This window comes from Tasmannia lanceolata, unplaced genomic scaffold (genome assembly GCF_043159265.1).
Source record: "Tasmannia lanceolata isolate RefF3 unplaced genomic scaffold, GAP_Taslan_0.1 ptg000013l, whole genome shotgun sequence".
In the NCBI taxonomy this organism is placed as follows: domain Eukaryota; kingdom Viridiplantae; phylum Streptophyta; class Magnoliopsida; order Canellales; family Winteraceae; genus Tasmannia; species Tasmannia lanceolata.
In genome coordinates this window covers 14,848,515-14,865,274 of record NW_027518690.1, presented here as the reverse complement: position 1 = coordinate 14,865,274, position 16,760 = coordinate 14,848,515, and the positions used below count along the sequence as shown (strand labels likewise).

At 37.9% G+C, this 16,760-nt stretch overlaps 1 protein-coding gene across 4 annotated transcripts in view; it reads left to right on the top strand.

Moving 5' to 3' along the window:
* The first annotated feature begins 4,997 nt into the window (after positions 1-4,997).
* LOC143889873 (SUMO-activating enzyme subunit 1B-1-like) overlaps positions 4,998-16,760 on the top strand; it is a 51,118-nt gene continuing 39,355 nt past the window's right edge. The window contains exons 1-3 of one of the 4 annotated variants that reach the window (XM_077394255.1): positions 4,998-5,349; positions 15,753-15,841; positions 16,195-16,246. In XM_077394255.1, the coding sequence (XP_077250370.1) occupies positions 15,759-15,841; positions 16,195-16,246 (135 nt within the window). In that variant the 5' untranslated portion in view covers positions 4,998-5,349; positions 15,753-15,758. Of the gene's footprint in view, positions 5,350-15,745; positions 15,842-16,194; positions 16,247-16,760 lie in introns of all 4 variants that reach the window. The other 3 variants (XM_077394253.1, XM_077394256.1, XM_077394257.1) reach the window with 3 other exon arrangements.

The following is a 16,760-nucleotide window of genomic DNA, read 5'->3' as shown; positions in this document are numbered from 1 at the left end:
TAAACTGGGAATCTATAAAATGCCGTAAAAAAACGAAGTTTTGCTAACTATGCTTCAAACAGAAATGCATCAGTGAGAATTTTCACCACCTTTATATCATGACAGACATGCATAACAAGACCATATGGTGCATGCCAGGAATGGCATATATGCTTCTCTTAAAGATGCTTAACTGAAAAGAAAAGGATAATTCTTGGGAAATGTTATCAGCACTACTGTCTTTTGATGAGGGCACTCCTCACTTTATTTAAAATACAGTATGGCACGCACTATAGGATGATCCAGACAGTCCATTAGATGTGCCACAGCTTAAATAGGTTTTGCCTCAAAAATTATTTCCATAGGTTGATCCTAACCCTCTGATCTGAACGTTAGAGGGTTGATCCTTACCCTCTATAGATCGGAGGGTTAGGATCAACCTATGGAAATAATTTTTGGGGCACAACCTATTTGGGCTGTGACCCATCTAATGGACGGTTTGGATCATCTTATGGGGCGAGCCATACAGTACTTTTAATAAAGTGAGGAGTGCCCTCATCAAAATACAGCAGTGCTGATAACATTTCCCTAATTCTTTATTATTTCCTTACTAAAAAGTTTTATAGAGAAATTATTTGAAGTGCTCCTCTTTTTCATTTGACTGGGTCAGCTTTAGTGGAGAAGACCTGATTTAACAGCTGAAGTGGGTCCTCTGCAGTCTAGCTTAGCTGTTGGACAAATTGGTGGGGATCTCTTTATCTGAGATTTTTTCATAGAAGATAACGTGAGTCATATCTCCATGATCGGTTAGGGGACTGAGCTCCTTGAAAAGCCTACTCTAAGATGATAGGTAGTTGAGATTTGATTGGATTTTTTTTTAATAATTGTTAGAGTGGGGTAGAGTGGCTTAGTCCACATAGTAATGGGATTCGAGTCTAAATAGACTTAAGAGTAGGTGAGTTTTCTTGAAATCAAGTATTTTGACTTTCTTCTAGGAAGAAAATCTTATTTTATGTGGATTTAAAGAACAATCTTTCGTAGATTTGAAGGTTTATTTGATCGGAGGTCAAAGACAACCAACCCCCGACTTGTTCTTTGCCATGCTATGCGAGAAGAGAAACCTCAAATGTTTGATGGTCAATCTGGTCTTCAAATGAAGATTATAATTGGGTCATTAACCCATCTCAGTCTGAGAACATATGGCTCCTTACGTTGACACGGAGCATTTTTGCGAAGACATTTATTTCGCAACTAATATCGAACTAGAAAGTGAGGTGGAAATGGTTTTCTTGTCAACTTTTGATGGAGCATTTATTTGATTGCCTTGGGATTTTTTTTCTTCTAAGAAGTACAGATAATATAAGAGAGTAACCGAAAATTTTGATTGCATATCTTTGAAACATTAAGGCCAAGTTTGGCAGCCATGAAATTATCCTCGTTTTCCATCTACTTCTCACCCTCTCATCACTCATGCCCTCTTAATTCTTTCCCTATTCCACTCTTCTACCTCTCTCTCACCACTATATCAACTAATATATTATGGAAAAAACATCATGGTTGCCAAAAATGGCCATATACTTTTGAATTTTGATTGAAGAAATTTATGTTGAAAACGAGATCAAAGCACAAAGCTCTAATACCACTTGTTGAAACCAAGATCAAAGCACAAGAAGCAAAAACCGAAAGAACACAAAAGATCACAAAAGAGGGAGAGAAAAGCTTCTCTTTTGAATATTTTATTCACAAAAATTACACCACAACTTCTTCGCTCTAGCTCATTAATGTTTTCACACTTCTTCCTTTTACAGACTAAAAAGAAACAAAGTCCTATTCTAATTCTAACAAACTATATTAGAAACTCCACTTTCCAAAAATCCTTCTCTAATTATACTACTTTCTAAAACCTAAAAAAATCATTAATTAAGAAGCTAACCTATTAGAAACTAATATTACTTGTATAGCAAGTAGCAAGTCATATTCTAATAAAACTCGAACAACAAGTCAACAACCCAAATTAGAAACTAAACTCATTTTCTAAGTCTACCTCTTTAACACTTTCTAAAACCAAGCTTGTTTCCTAAAAGAACCCAACCTCCTAAGGCTACCAAATAATACCCAACAAAATTAGAAACTTCCAAAACTAAGGTCCTAGTTTAACTAGGAAAGATCCATGTGTGGGCCCGCGTTAGCCCGTGCGCTCGTCCGCATCGACCTAGCCCCTTCGACGCACGTGTAGAGTCGGCGATGACTCAACAATCTATATGTGTCTTTAGTTAAATGACTGTTGATCCATATATAGTCCAAATATTTCCCTAAAAAATTTCTCAATATGGGTGTATCTCGAGATAATTTATTTATTTATTGTTAATTTCGGGTTTATATCTAGAAAAAAACTGGAAAATTAAAATATATAAAAGCTAAGAGCTAAGAAAAATATGATAAAAAATAATATCATGAATTTATTGTGACATTTTCAAGATATTTTGTCATGAAAAATAAAATTTGAAGATCTCATGATTATTTTCAGAATCTCAAGAAAATTTTGGAAGGCTCTCATTTTATAAAAAAATCACAAAACATAGCGATATTTTATAAAATATTGGAGATATTTGTAAGTATTGGTTGAGTGAGAAGGCAAGGAGAGACTTAAAGAGGGCATGAATGAGTAGAGGGTGAGAATTGGCTAAAAAGAGGGAAAAAATAACATGCAATTTAGGTGGAGTGTTTTTTCCTTGTTTTTCAGCCCTTTATTACCTTCTCCTCACTCCCTCCACCAGCTTTCCTCACTATTGGATAAACTAATCTTCCTTGGAAAAAAATTCATTATTGCCAAACATGGCATTCTAATATTTAAGAACAATTGAAGTTTAATAAGGATAAAAACAAAAGGTTTTGGGGAAAAACAATACATGTTTTTATAGTTGCTCAAAGGGCATTTATTGTCAAAGAAAGTTTAGTTTCTAATTTATCACAAAAGTATTTAGAGACCTACTAAGAAAAAATTTAAGTTGAACTTCTTAGCTAAATCATGACTCTTGGTGAATATTGGAATACTTTCTTACAAATTAGGGATTTATAGGAAAAAAACATTTTGGATTGCAAGAAAAAAAACATTTTTGGCAGAATTTTTTTTCTTTCCATTATTTAGATGAAAACAATATAACTATGGTTAATTTAAGGGATATTATCAGGAATTGAAGGCTCTCTAAGTTAAAATTGATAGAATCGGTCCAAGTTATCTTTTTTTTTTTTTCTTTTTTTTGTGTGTCAGAAAGTAAGAAATTTAAATTATATTTTTCGTTTTCTAACTTTTCTAGAAAATTCCTGCAATCCAAACAGGGGCTAAGATCCAGAAAATTGTGGAAGGTCCTCTTGAAATCCAAAAGGCAAGTCACTAGTGTTGAAGTACAAATGATTAAACAACACCAATTCTAACTGCCATTTCAAAAAAAAAAAAAAAACACCAATTCTAACAGCTTAAGCTTTTGGAGTAATTGGTTGTTTCACATGGTATCAGAACTATTGCCTCGCGGCAGGTCCTGGGTTCAAAACAACACTTTGACACTACAAATCCATATGTACGGCCAATCCAAAAAAGGGGCCACATGTGCCACGTGTAATTGGTTGTTTCACATCTAGAAGTGTAAGTTGTTTCAAATCTAGAAGTGTAAGTTTCTATGTGGGCCTAATTTTAGTTAATATATTGGCGTTAAAAAATGTTTGACAAGGTGTTGGGCATGGAGAGGCATGATGTATCCTTAATACACTTGACACTTTCCCTCTGGATTAGAATCAACCCTTAGTGCAATGGATTTCAGGCCAATGTCCCAAGTGTACAACTAAGCCTAGACAGTCCTTTGCAGCTTGGAACATGCATTATCAAAGCACAATCTCATCACTGAAATGTTTATTATGACTAAATATATGTCAGCAAAGGCAAAGTTAGAATACCAAATTTCTGACCTAAATTACGAAACTGGAAGGAAACACAGATTTGCACGTAAAAGAGAGATTTAATATGGGGCCTTACTGCAATTGGTCTCATAATCAAGGCATAACAACCTTGTGGTTACCATCAGACCCTACATCTACATACTATGGTAAGATGAGAATCAAGCTGCAAACTCCATTTAGTACAACTTTTCAGTTTTTTAGTGGTCAAACTCAAAATAAAAAAGAAGGGAGCCAAAGTAAAAAACTAAAGGGCAGTGAATACTGCAATCCCAGCTCTGTTTGGTTGGATGTCACAGACTCGGAGTGTAGTGGAATAAGTAATCAATAGGGGGATATAAACATTGGATTTGCCTGGAACTTACCTCGGCAAGTAGTGCTAGGGGGTGTCATTGCCGGTACAGGGACGAGAGAGAGAGAGAGAGAGAGAAATCCAAACAAAATTCCACTTGCTTTGTGGTTCTAGGCTTGCATATTATAGGGAAGGGAATAGGGTGACACATCACAAGACAAGCTATGATGAATTAAGAGACATACCTAGAGTAGTCTTCAGGAATTTCAATGCTATATCAGCAACAAAACAGGGGTATTTTGCTAACATGGCACCCAAATGCCAAACAAAACCCTTAAGCTATCCCACTTTTGTGCAACCAAACACACCTAGGAGTTAAATTTGAGTTGGGTCTAGTTGAGACCATTCCTAACCCAACCTGAGGTCGCATTACCTTAATCCTAACTCAAAACAACCCAAACCCCGAGTTGGATATTAACCCTAACCTAGCCCACTTTTAAATCTGACAAAGTAACCCAACCCAACTTGTCTAAACCGATTTTCCAATTACGGCTGGGTCAGCTTCTGGTTGGCCCGGGGCCAAAAACAGAAAAAATAAGAAAAATATCGACCCCAAAATATCTTAAATCGAGTCAAAACAGAAAAAATACGAAAAATATCGACCCCAAAATATCTTAAATCGAGTCGATTTAAGATATTTTGGGGTCGATTTATCACTGCCAAAAATAGATATCAGGTTCAGTGTCATGTCAGGTTCGGGTGTAAATAAAATGAAGATAAAATTAGGGAGACGATGTCAGGTTCGGGTCAGGTTTGGGTCTCAATAACATGACAATAAAATTAGCGAGCTGATGTCGGGTTCGGGTTAGGTCGCCCAAGGCCTCAACCCTAACCCTAACCCTAACCCGAGCCAAAGTTGGGTTAAACCCTGGGGTTTGGGTTTCCAGATTCCTGTGTCTACAGAACGTTGCCAATCAAGGCGTCTCGTAAAATAACACCCCTTCAAATTCCAAATCCGCCCCTGCTTTTTCAGAAAGACCCATTCAAATTGCACGACGCAAATTCACCATTTCAGACCGAGTGGGAGGGAAAAGAGGAACCTTCTTGTAACCCTGTTTTTTCAATCTGTGAGTTACCATTTTATTTTGTTTCGAATCAGGATTATGTGGCAATGGAAAGCATTCATGATATAAAATTAAGTATTTATTTGTTCCTCCCATGTGATTTTTCAACTCTGAAGTTATGCTATGTTAATTTTGATCATTAGGGTTTTTTTTTTTTATAATTTTATTTAGGTTAGAGAGATTCGAGGCTGATATTTGAACCCTAATCTTCTCTTGTTGTCTTATACGAAATTCCCAGCAACAACAAGAGAAGCCAATCAGTGTAGTTTGAGAATACAGAGAGGGGTGCCAATATCAAAACAATGTTTGGTGTTAGGGTTATGAATTTTTAGCTTACATAATGAAAATCATCTGGTTATATTATTAAGACCCTGCAAATGATGCTGAAGTTCACTACACTTGTTGACACTCCTTTTGACACTTTCAAATGTATTGCTAGAAGTGTTCTACTTAATGTGGGCGTGACACCACATTTTTGTACCGTGTCACGTGTGACATTCTGATTTATTATAAACTCTTCTTTAACTATTATTTGATGTTATATCTCCTCCCCTAAATCTAAAAACCTAGACAAACTCTTATTCTAATATTATATTCGATGTATCCCTGTCTTGGTGCATATTGGAGATGGAAGAGAACTAGATTAAGTTGATGAATGCATTGTTATTTGATTATCTTATGTTTGTTTTAGATTATAGTTGATTAATCTTAAGATTTATTAGTTTGTTAAATGAATACTTTATTTACATTTTTGCAAATTATGATAGTAATTAGTAAGTTTATATGTATGTAAGTGTGTGGGCGTGCCGCCATTTCTAGATTTTTAGCTGTTGCCATGTCAGACACTTAGTGTCTATGTCGAAACTCGACACACGAATCCGTATCCAAAAATCCTGATTATATATACTTTCTATTTTAGCCGTGCCTCGTTTCTAAATTTTTGGGGTTTGCCGTGTCCGATACTCCGTGTTCGTGTTGACAAGCGGCACTCATGTTTGTGTTCACAAAGCATAGTCTCTCAGTAACTCATGTTTGTGTGCACAAATCACAGTCTATCAGTAATTTTAATGGTATCAATGACAAGTCAAATTGTCGAATTATTCTCGGGTTATTATGTAGACTATGTGTGCAGGCTTACCTAAGAATAGATAGGATACTTTCTGATTTGAATATTATGTATTATTATGATGTATAATATGAGATAATAATAATTTAGACGAAGAATATTGAACTATTGCTTCTGCAGTTGATCTTTCCACACAGCATGCTTCTTACTCTTTCAGTGACAAGAGTATCTCCAATGAGCATACATTATCCATTAATGGACCATTTAGGTAGTCTAGTGACTCTAGTTAGTACCTGGGTAGCCCTCAACATTTATATGACAACGACTCATATATAAATACTCCTGGAGCAACCTTAGGTTTCTAAAATTTATATTTGCAACATCATGATGTGCTATTCTTTTATAATGCATGAATCAAATAACTACACTTGCTACGTAAGCAATGTTTAGGTGAGTATTATAAGACATGTTAACTGCTCAATATAAGTCTTTAATGAGACCTGGAATTCCTCACCAACTTCTCTTTCTGGTTATGTATCTTATGACTTTGTTATAGTACCAAGTTGTTTTGCTCCTATTTTACCTATCTCCATCAGAAATCTACTACATACATTAAGATATAAAATACATTTTTTACGTAGCAACCTCGAAACCCTAGAAATTTCTCTTAGGACCTAATTCATTGATATAGAAAAACTAGCCAAGATATATTTTTTTAGCTTCTTCGTTCAAAGAAAAAAGAAAAAGAAAATAGTTTTCTTACCTCCTGAATTGCTACAATGTCATCAACATACACAATCATTATAATAGTATTTCTACAACCCTTCTTCAAAAATAATGAATGATCTACATAATGGGCGAAGCAAGTACCATTACCCTTGGGCTTCGGATCCTTTAAGAGCTTTCTCCATTAATTTTTTTTTCTATGATCTATTGGGGGAAGCAACACTACCTTTGCCCTTTGGAGCAGAATTTGGAAAAGTATGAGCAGCGTCTCCCCTCTTTTTGGAAAAGTATGAGCAGAATTTGAAACCATCCCCTCTTCTCTCGCTCCCCTTTTTTTGCGGACAATTCTTGAAAAGATCAATTCCCAAGATAGATTGGAAAGAAGGAAATCAAGGGTAGCAAACAAATGTTATCTTTGCCACAGCAAAGAGGAATCCATCACATTTTCATTGACTGCAACTTAGCAAGAAGTATATGGAACATGATTTTGAAATGGTTTGGGCTGTCTTGTGTTTTTCCAAGTAATCCTAATGAGATATCCGACTTTGAAGGATGGTTGCAATTTCATTCATAGAAAAAGGAGAGGACCGAGTTGGTCAACTCCAAGGTACAAAAGATAGATACAATGATAGAAACAAATATAAAACAACAATCATGGAGAAAGGAAGTCAAATATCTCTAGAGGTTTGGGATCTCTTGGGAAAAGTACACGGGCTGTTATCCCTTTACTATGATTTGGACATTATAGAAAGAAGGTAATGTGACTTGGACATTATAGAAAGAAAGAAACAATCAAGTGTTTTAGGACTAACTGTAGTCCTATTTACTAATGAAGGTTAAGATGAGGACGATTGAATGGGCTTACAATAACAAGGATTTTTGGGGCAGCTCTTAGACATACACCTTAAAAAAATGGAAGGAATCCATATGGCCCAAAACCTGAGAAGGAAGATCCGTGCGAGATGGAAAGTACCTCTTGCCACCCTCTGTAGGATATGCAAAGCTAAACTTGATGGATGTTCTGAAGGAAACCCTGGTTTAGTGGATATTGGAGGCACTTTAATAGATATAAACGACAATATTATCATATCATTTATAAGCCCAATTGGGAGAATCGACTCAGATGAGGCAGAGGTGTTTGCGCTGTCTACATGTCTGCACACATCTTCTAGGAAACAATGGAGGGTGGTCTTATGGTTGAAGGTGACCCAGAGAACATTATATCATGGGCAAAAAAGAACAGTAAAGGACCTTGGAGGATGGGTAGGAAAAGCGACTCAAATGAGGCAGAGGTGCGTGTGCTGCTTACATGTCTACGTATCTTCCATGAAACAATGGAGGGTGGTCTTATGGTTGAAGGGGATCCGGAGAACGTTATAGCATGGGCAAAAAGGAACAGCAAGGGACCTTGGAGGATGGGCACTTATATCTACGAAATTGATGATAGGTGTGGAGATAGGAAGATTTCTCTTATGCATATCCCTAGGAATGCAAATGAGTTGACAGATATGTTCTCCAAAAGTGGTGTTGTTAGATCCGTTTTATTCTTAATAAATCTTTTATTATTATTTTTTGATAAAAGCTTCCCCCCCTCAGGTTGCAATCAAGTAGGAAGAGCCTTGTAACCTCTTCTCAAAGGTCACTGTGATGAAAACAATTTTTAAATCCAACTGATGAAGTGACCAGAATTTAATTTGGCGGGGAGCAATCTTCTCTTGGAAATCAATCCCATAAATTTGAGTAAATACTCTGGCTTCATGCTTTTTTTTAATCTTGTATCATTCCACTGAACCATTGGGGTTTTGCGTTAGGGTGTACACAACTTACACCCTATCACATATTTCTCTTTAGCTAACTTTTCTAGTTTACAATTTTGTTCTCAGCGCTTTTATTTCCTCTACCCTAGCCTCTTCCCATTTAGGATGAAATTATAACAAAAGAAATAGAAGGATGTTAAGGAAGAGAGTTATTGATTGGATGAGGATGCAAGACTTTACCCTTGCATAAGGGAATGGCAAGTCAAAAAAAGAGCAGCCCAGTGCACGAGGCTCCCATTATTGCGGGGTCTGGGGAGGGCTTGATGTGCAGCCTTACCCCTGCTTTGTAGAGAGGCTGTTTCCGTGACTCGAACCCGTGACCACCAGGTCACAATGGAGCAACCTTACCGTTGCGCCAAGGCTTTGCAGAGAGGTAATGGCAAGTCAGTGGCACAAAAAATTAGTACAAGAATTGTTTTTTGAAAGATGAAAATTTAGTACAAGAATTAACAAAATAATAGATGGGGTACATGGATACAAGGGATATAATTGACGATTCTCAGCCTACAACTTGGCAAACTTGTACTTTGTGAGTGTAAACTTTCAATTCATTGCTGGAATTAATGTTAAGTTTTCGCTATAAGCGGTAGATCATCAATATTGTTGATGATTGGGTGAGGAAATTTTTTTTTATGGATCCTTTTTGTCGGAGTGGGGGAGTCAAAGGTTTACTAACTGAGAAGAAATAAATAGATCCGTGAAATGTTACTACTATAAATAGATAATGCTTCCCTTTTTTGGTGAATATCACTTATGGCCATTGCTTAAAAATTCCGACTCAGACAAGAAATTGACAAGGTAAAATCGAGTATACCTGGGCAACTCAGCGATTGACAGCGTCAATTTTTCATTAACTCGGGCAAGTCAAAGGAGTTTTTTGCCAAACTCAGGCTCAGCTGTAAACTGGGCCAAGGTAAAACAAAGCCGACTTGCAAGAGTCGATGATCAACTTGGGGAGTTTTTAAACGGTGCTTATATCTTTTCTGAGGATTTAGACATCCTAAGAAAACACATTTGGCATACTAAGCCATAAGCTTTCCCCTCCTTTGACCTTAGATATGAACAGACTGCAAGGGTTATAAGAAGAGACCTTGTGAGTTTTCTTCTTGTAAACCAAAAAAACGGAGCCATATGATAGTTTTCTAATATGTTGTTTCATAGTAAAAAAGAAGAGACATTCATTGTCGAGTAGCTAGGGAGGTCTGGGGGAAGATTCTAGTAAGATTTGGCATCAATTGGGTGTTCCCCTCCGGCTTGCAAGATTTGATTGTCGGATGGAAATGTATACCATGGGGCAGAAAAGGCAAGAGTTTGTGGTGGCTGACACTCATGGCATTCTTATGGGTCATCTGGAAAGAAAGGAATTCCCGAGTTTTTGTAGGGAAAACTAAATCTCCTCTTTTACTATTTTTTCAGGTCATTACTCTGATTATATCTTGGGCAAGGGCACTCCCTTTATTCAGATTTGTGTCGGCCTATGACCTGTGGGAAGGGTGGACATTGGTCTGCGAGAGTCAGGAAACCAGGCCTGTTTTAACCCCTAAATGGAGCCCCCCTACTGCCGGAATCGTTAAATTCAATTTCGATGGTTCCAGTATGGGGAACCCTGGACCAGCTGGGATTGGGGGTGTTTTAAGAGATAGTAACGGTGTAGTCCTCCAGGCTTTTTCGGGGCCCATCGGTAGGGCTGATTCGAACGAGGCAGAGGTCAGGGCAGTGCATCAAGGCTTTTTAAGTTTGTTAAAGGGGCGCTCAGTTAGATGTGTGGTGGAGGGGGACTCGTTGAATGTTATAAGATGGCTCAGAGGCTCGCGGGATCCTCCTTGGCGTTTTCTTCAATATTTTGATGAGATAAAAGACCTCGTCCAAGAGATGTCGGTATCTTTTCAGCAGGTGAGAAGATCGGCTAATGAGGTGGCTGATAAGTTAGCAAAAGATGGAGTGTCAAATCAAGTTCTCACTCTTTATGATTTTCTCCCTCCTTAATTTCATCTCTCAGTTGTTGTATTTTGTTTTTGTTTCTCTTCTAGTTCTGTAAGGGGGACTCCCTCAGTCTTCTTTATTATATCATACTACCATTCAAAAAAAAAAAAAAATAGTAAAAAAGAAGAGAAACCATCTCTCTAGCCTTTCATGGGATTGGAGCCTCCTGAATCAATTGTCTAGGAGATTGAACCTTTTATTACATTTCAAAAAAAAAAAAAATCAATTGTCTAGGCGGTGGAAGGAGATGTTACGTGCCTAATTGGCCGTAACGGAAATAAACAAAGAGAAAATAGAAAAGAGAAGGGAAGGGAGGTTGATTCGAAGCAACCGGACCTCCTAATTGCTCAAATCGAGAGGAACCATGACTCTCCTACAAAGTTTCCTTTGCTGTAGAATTCTTTTCTTCCTTCCTTTCATTCAATTACAACTACTTAAATACAAGTAAAAGAGAATACCACATCACAAGGCCATCTACGCATTTACAAGACACATCACCAATAACTAACCGCATAACTCTAAAACACATAGCCACTACATAATAACTAGATAATAACTAACCCCATATACACTATTAACTTGCACATATCATTCCACCCCCCTTACAAACAACTTCTCCTCAAGGTTGAATTGTTGAGAAAATACTTATAATCCACCAGGGTCCCATATCATAATGGTCGCCATCATTTGAATCCCACCTTCAAAATCCATTGCGAATGAAGTTGGAAAGAAATGCGCTTTTTCGTGGAGGCGCATTGAAACGACAGATTGATCGAAAAACTTGGCATGGTGTTCAACTAAAATATATGCGTCCCCATCAATTCTCGCATTTCTCTCCATTTGAAAATCAACATTTTCAAGATTCTGTTTCTTACGGGATTATCAAGCGGAGTTCGAAAGGTTGTCTAACAAAACTGAAGGGCTGCCTGAATCGTTTCTCATTAGCTGTTTTATTTATGGACTACAGGATGACATCCGTTTGGATGTCCAGATGTTCAAGCCAACATCTCTCACAACTGCCATTGGATTCAAATGTTGGGAAATTGAGCTTTACTGTCCGAGATTGAATAGCGCCTCCCGTGGAACTAGAACGTGAAGGCGCGGTTCCGTTTCCTTTTTGGACGCTACGAGTTTTGTTTATCTCGGCCCAAAATATACAAAGCATATCCAACAGTTACAATAACCATACATCCCATGACTTTCCATGACTAGATCCATGACTCCACTATTCACAACATTAAGAACTCTTAACTAACACACACCTAATCTGATAATAACACCCCTAAATTCCCAAACGTGGCAACCCACAACACACAACATATACACGCCACCCTCCCCACTAACGTTAGACACGTATCAAATGGAGCACGGTGATGAGTCCTCTTTGCAGCAGATCCTAGCTGAGATAAGCCAACGATTGGCTGTTATTGAAGCTAAGCAAGCCCAAAATGACAGCAAGCTTGACGAATTAGCAAGCCTTGTCGAGGGAAATCCGAAGCCTCCTATCCTTTACTAGGAATTTTGGTTGTGCAAATCTGTCTTGTTCATTCATTCATGCCCAAAATATACAAAGCATATCCAACAGTTACAATAACCATACATCCCATGATTTTCCATAACTAGATCCATGACTCCACTATTCACAACATTAACGACTCTTAACCGACACCACAAATGCAAGAACCAAAGGTTGTTCCTCATAGAAGGACCCTGGTCCGGTGAGATTGATCATGAAGAAGAATCAGAGGGACACAATAATCAACCTTGAGGACAAGGTTGATGTAAGGGAGGAGGATTGATACGTGTCTAACGTTAGTGGGGAGGGTGGCGTGTATATGTTGTGTGTTGTGGGTTGCCACGTTTGGGAATTTAGGGGTGTTATTATCAGATTAGGTTCGGCCACAAATGCAAGAATCAAAGGTTGTTCCTCATAGAAGGACCCTGGCCGGTGAGATTGATCATGAAGAAGAATCAGAGAGACACAATAATCAACCTTGAGGACAAGGTTGATGTAAGGGAGGATGATTGATACGTGTCTAATGTTAGTGGGGAGGGTGGCGTGTATATGTTGTGTGTTGTTGGTTGCCACGTTTGGGAGTTTAGGGGTGTTATTATCAGATTAGGTGTGTGTCAGTTAAGAGTCCTTAATGTTGTGAATAGTGGAGTCATGGATCTAGTTATGGAAAGTCATGGGATGTATGGTTATTGTAACTGTTGGATATGCTTTGAATATTTTGGGCATGAATGAATGAAGAAGACAGATTTGCACAACCAAAATTCCTAGTAAAGGATAGAAGGCTTCGGATTTCCCTCGAAGTAAATCCAAATCACTCTCTTCTTCTCTTCTTCAACATTTCACCATAGGTGGTAGCGGATGTAACAAACTAGAACATTAGTGGGGAGGCTGGCGTGTATATGTTGTGTGTCGTGGGTTGCCACGTTTGGGAATTTAGGAGTGTTATTATCAGATTAGGTGTGTCAGTTAAGAGTCCTTAATGTTGTGAATAGTGGAGTCATGGATCTAGTTATGGAAAGTCATGGGATGTATGGTTATTGTAACTGTTGGATATGCTTTGTATATTTTGGGTGACACGTATCAAGAGACGACAGAGATGCATGGTGAGTGGATCAGTGATACTTGGCCTCTCAATAATGGATTTAGATTGAGATGGGCTTTATAAGCTGCACGAAATTGGTGTAGATCATCAATAACTTGATATTCGGGATCCATAGTCTTGTGACCGAAGGCCTATTATGAATAGATGTCATTAGTACTAGTAACAGTGTGAGCAGAAGGCTACCCCTCAAAGACATGGACACTAGAAATGCTCACTTTCGTTTGCAGGTGGGGATGTGGCTCCTATCCAAGGTTTTAAATTTCGACCGAAATATGAAATTTCGGACCGAAATATGAAATTTCGGACCGAAATATGAAATTTCGGAAATTTCGGACCGAAATTTCAGACCGAAATTTCGGGTTTCGGTCGAGACCGAAACAGAAATTGGGTCAAGTCGAAACGTTACAAAATTTCAACCGAAATTTCGATCGAAATTTCGTTTCCCCTGAAATTTCGGGCCGAAATTTAAGGAATATCTCAAAAAAATCAGCCTTTTATTCATTATTTAATATTATCCCGAAATTTCAGCCGAAATTGCCGAAATTTCGGGGATTTCGTCGAAATTTTGTACCGGATAAAATATTACTTATTTAATTTCGATTGATTTCGCCGAAATTTCAGCGGTGAGGAATGAAACACATTCCGAAACCGACATTTAAAACCTTGCTCCTATCACATCTCTTTGGTGTGCCTTTCTTTACAAAATGAGTACACTTCAACTTGTCTTTCTTGGCTCAAGTTCCCTCAATTATTTCCATGTCTAGCACCACTACACTTGTTGCTAGTTGCCACTAGCACCGGCTCTCGAATCAGTTACCATGGCCAAGCTTTTGGAATAGTAGCACCAATACATCCTTTGTTGGTGGTGACTTTTTTGTTAGCCTCACTATGAGTGCGGATACATAATGATTAATGACTCGCAGTGGGCGGGCATCCTTTTCCAGTACTTGAACCCTTTGCAACTCATGATCTGGTTCAACCCTGTTAGGAATCTATAATTCTTCGACCACTTTGCTTTGTCATATCTTCAAAAAATGGAGAAATAGAATGGCAATGTCCAACTCTTTACATTTGCTCCTTAAGAAACCATTGTATTCGTTTACTGACATCTTTCCTAGTTAAAGATACGCTATACCTTGTTCCAGTATCATGTCTAGAGAATTATGATTTTGCTACTGTGGCCCAAATATCCTAGTTGGTATGATACAGTTCCTTATTTAAACTTGGTTGCGCCAAATGTAACCAAGTCCAGAAATGAAAGGAGAAAACAATACACTAAAGTGGCTTAAAAGGAAAACTCTGCTCTTTCGGTCTTCAACCAAACAAGATGAGACAACATCCATCATTTTTCTCATAAGAAACAACCCTGTAACTCTTCATTCCTCTTTCAAGAAGCATCTAGCATGGGAGGGCATATAAAATGATTCAGATTTGGACTCCCAAATTTCAGATTGTGATGTTCGAGAAAACCCTTCAAACAACTCTCAGATTATCTGCAAAATGTAAATAAAATCATGACAAATGCCTGTGAATCATGACCTTTGAAATGACAGTTTCCCTCTTGAACAATCCTGTGAAGTCACAGGGCAAGCTTCAAGCCCCTCTCTCTTTACGTCAGTACCTCCAACATAAGTTTCAGATAAGTAGATTCCAATAGCAGGTCTGATATTTGAGAATGCAATAGGAAAAGTGTCATCTTGGATTAAAGAAAAGAGATAAAAATAAGGAAATGTGATTAATTTCATGGAAGGCATTGGGTGCCGCTCATTCATCTCCCCACTTTTTATTCATGTCATATATAGAAAATGACATGTGTACCACTTCGTACATAAATAATAAAAATTGTGAACACATATTAATTGCATTTTCTACGGTCGACATTCCATGGGCAATAGACCATCACTCACCGAGTTAGGATTGTCCTGTTGGTGGGCTTTGGTCGTCCAACCATGGAGGGACCTAATTGTGGACCGTCGCAATCAGCATACACATGTTCCACTTCTATGGTCGTCAAACCTTGATATCCCTCCTGATTATTCGTTAATAAGTTTATAAGATGCTTGTTTTAGTAATTTCTTTCTATCAGGATTATCAATTAATAATTTAATATGCTGGTTGACTTTGTTACTTTTTTTAAAGTTTCTTTTACTTTTATATTCCTCCTCACATTATTGCTTCTTTTGAATTAGGTTGCAGATTAAAATGGACGGTGAGGAGTTGACTGCACAGGAAACTGCGCTGTATGATCGCCAAATTCGTGTATGGGGTGTTGACGCTCAAAGGAGGTATTTGTTTGCATTCTAATATTTGAGATTGTTTGAGTTATGCATTTTACGTACAGAGGTGTCATGTGACTTCTTTTTCTTGGGGATAATGAAATTATCTAATTGATTGTTGCACTTGAGATTAGTCCAATATAGCTTGTAAGCTGGTGGTTTTACTTTTTAAACCAAATGCAGTTCTCTCTTGTGCTTAAGTTGTTGAAGGATGACAGCTAGTTTCATTTATTGGTTTGATGGTATATCTTCTTTTTGCTTTCCAATTCCTTTCTTTTCTTTTATCTGACTGTTTTTGTTCCTATTTAGACCATTCATCTCATTTTCTGTGCATCCTAATTATGGCTATTGTTCATTTTTAGGCTTAGCAAGTCTCATATCCTGGTCAGTGGAATGAAAGGCACGATTGCTGAGGTAATTAGTCTTAGAAAATTACAGTAATCTCTCTCTCTCTCTCTCTCTCTCTCTCTCTCTCTCCCCAATAGATAATCAATTGACATGCAATTTGCATGAAGTGGTAAAAGACATGTCAGAGAATGTATAAATATTATTAAATTGCCACATTTTCCATGATTTGTAAGAAACAATGGAAATTTCTAAAGAGGAGGGATGGAGTGGGTGGCAATTCCAGCTCCTTTCTTTTTGTTGATTTTGTTTTCTGTTTGGTGAGTTTGGATCAAATTGAGGACTTCAATGTTTCAACCCCTACATTCTAACTTCTAAGACAGCGTGAGTGCCACTTGTTTCTCCCTGTATTCATCTGCTTGCAAATAATGCAAGCCACACTCTAGACTGAATGGCATGCCTCTTATTTTGGAGACGGACATTTTACACTTCCGACTTCCACACACGCCCATGCCCGCCTGCCCGCCCGCACCTTAACTGTTAGGGACTATCCTTGACCAAAAATACACGCACGCATGCACCT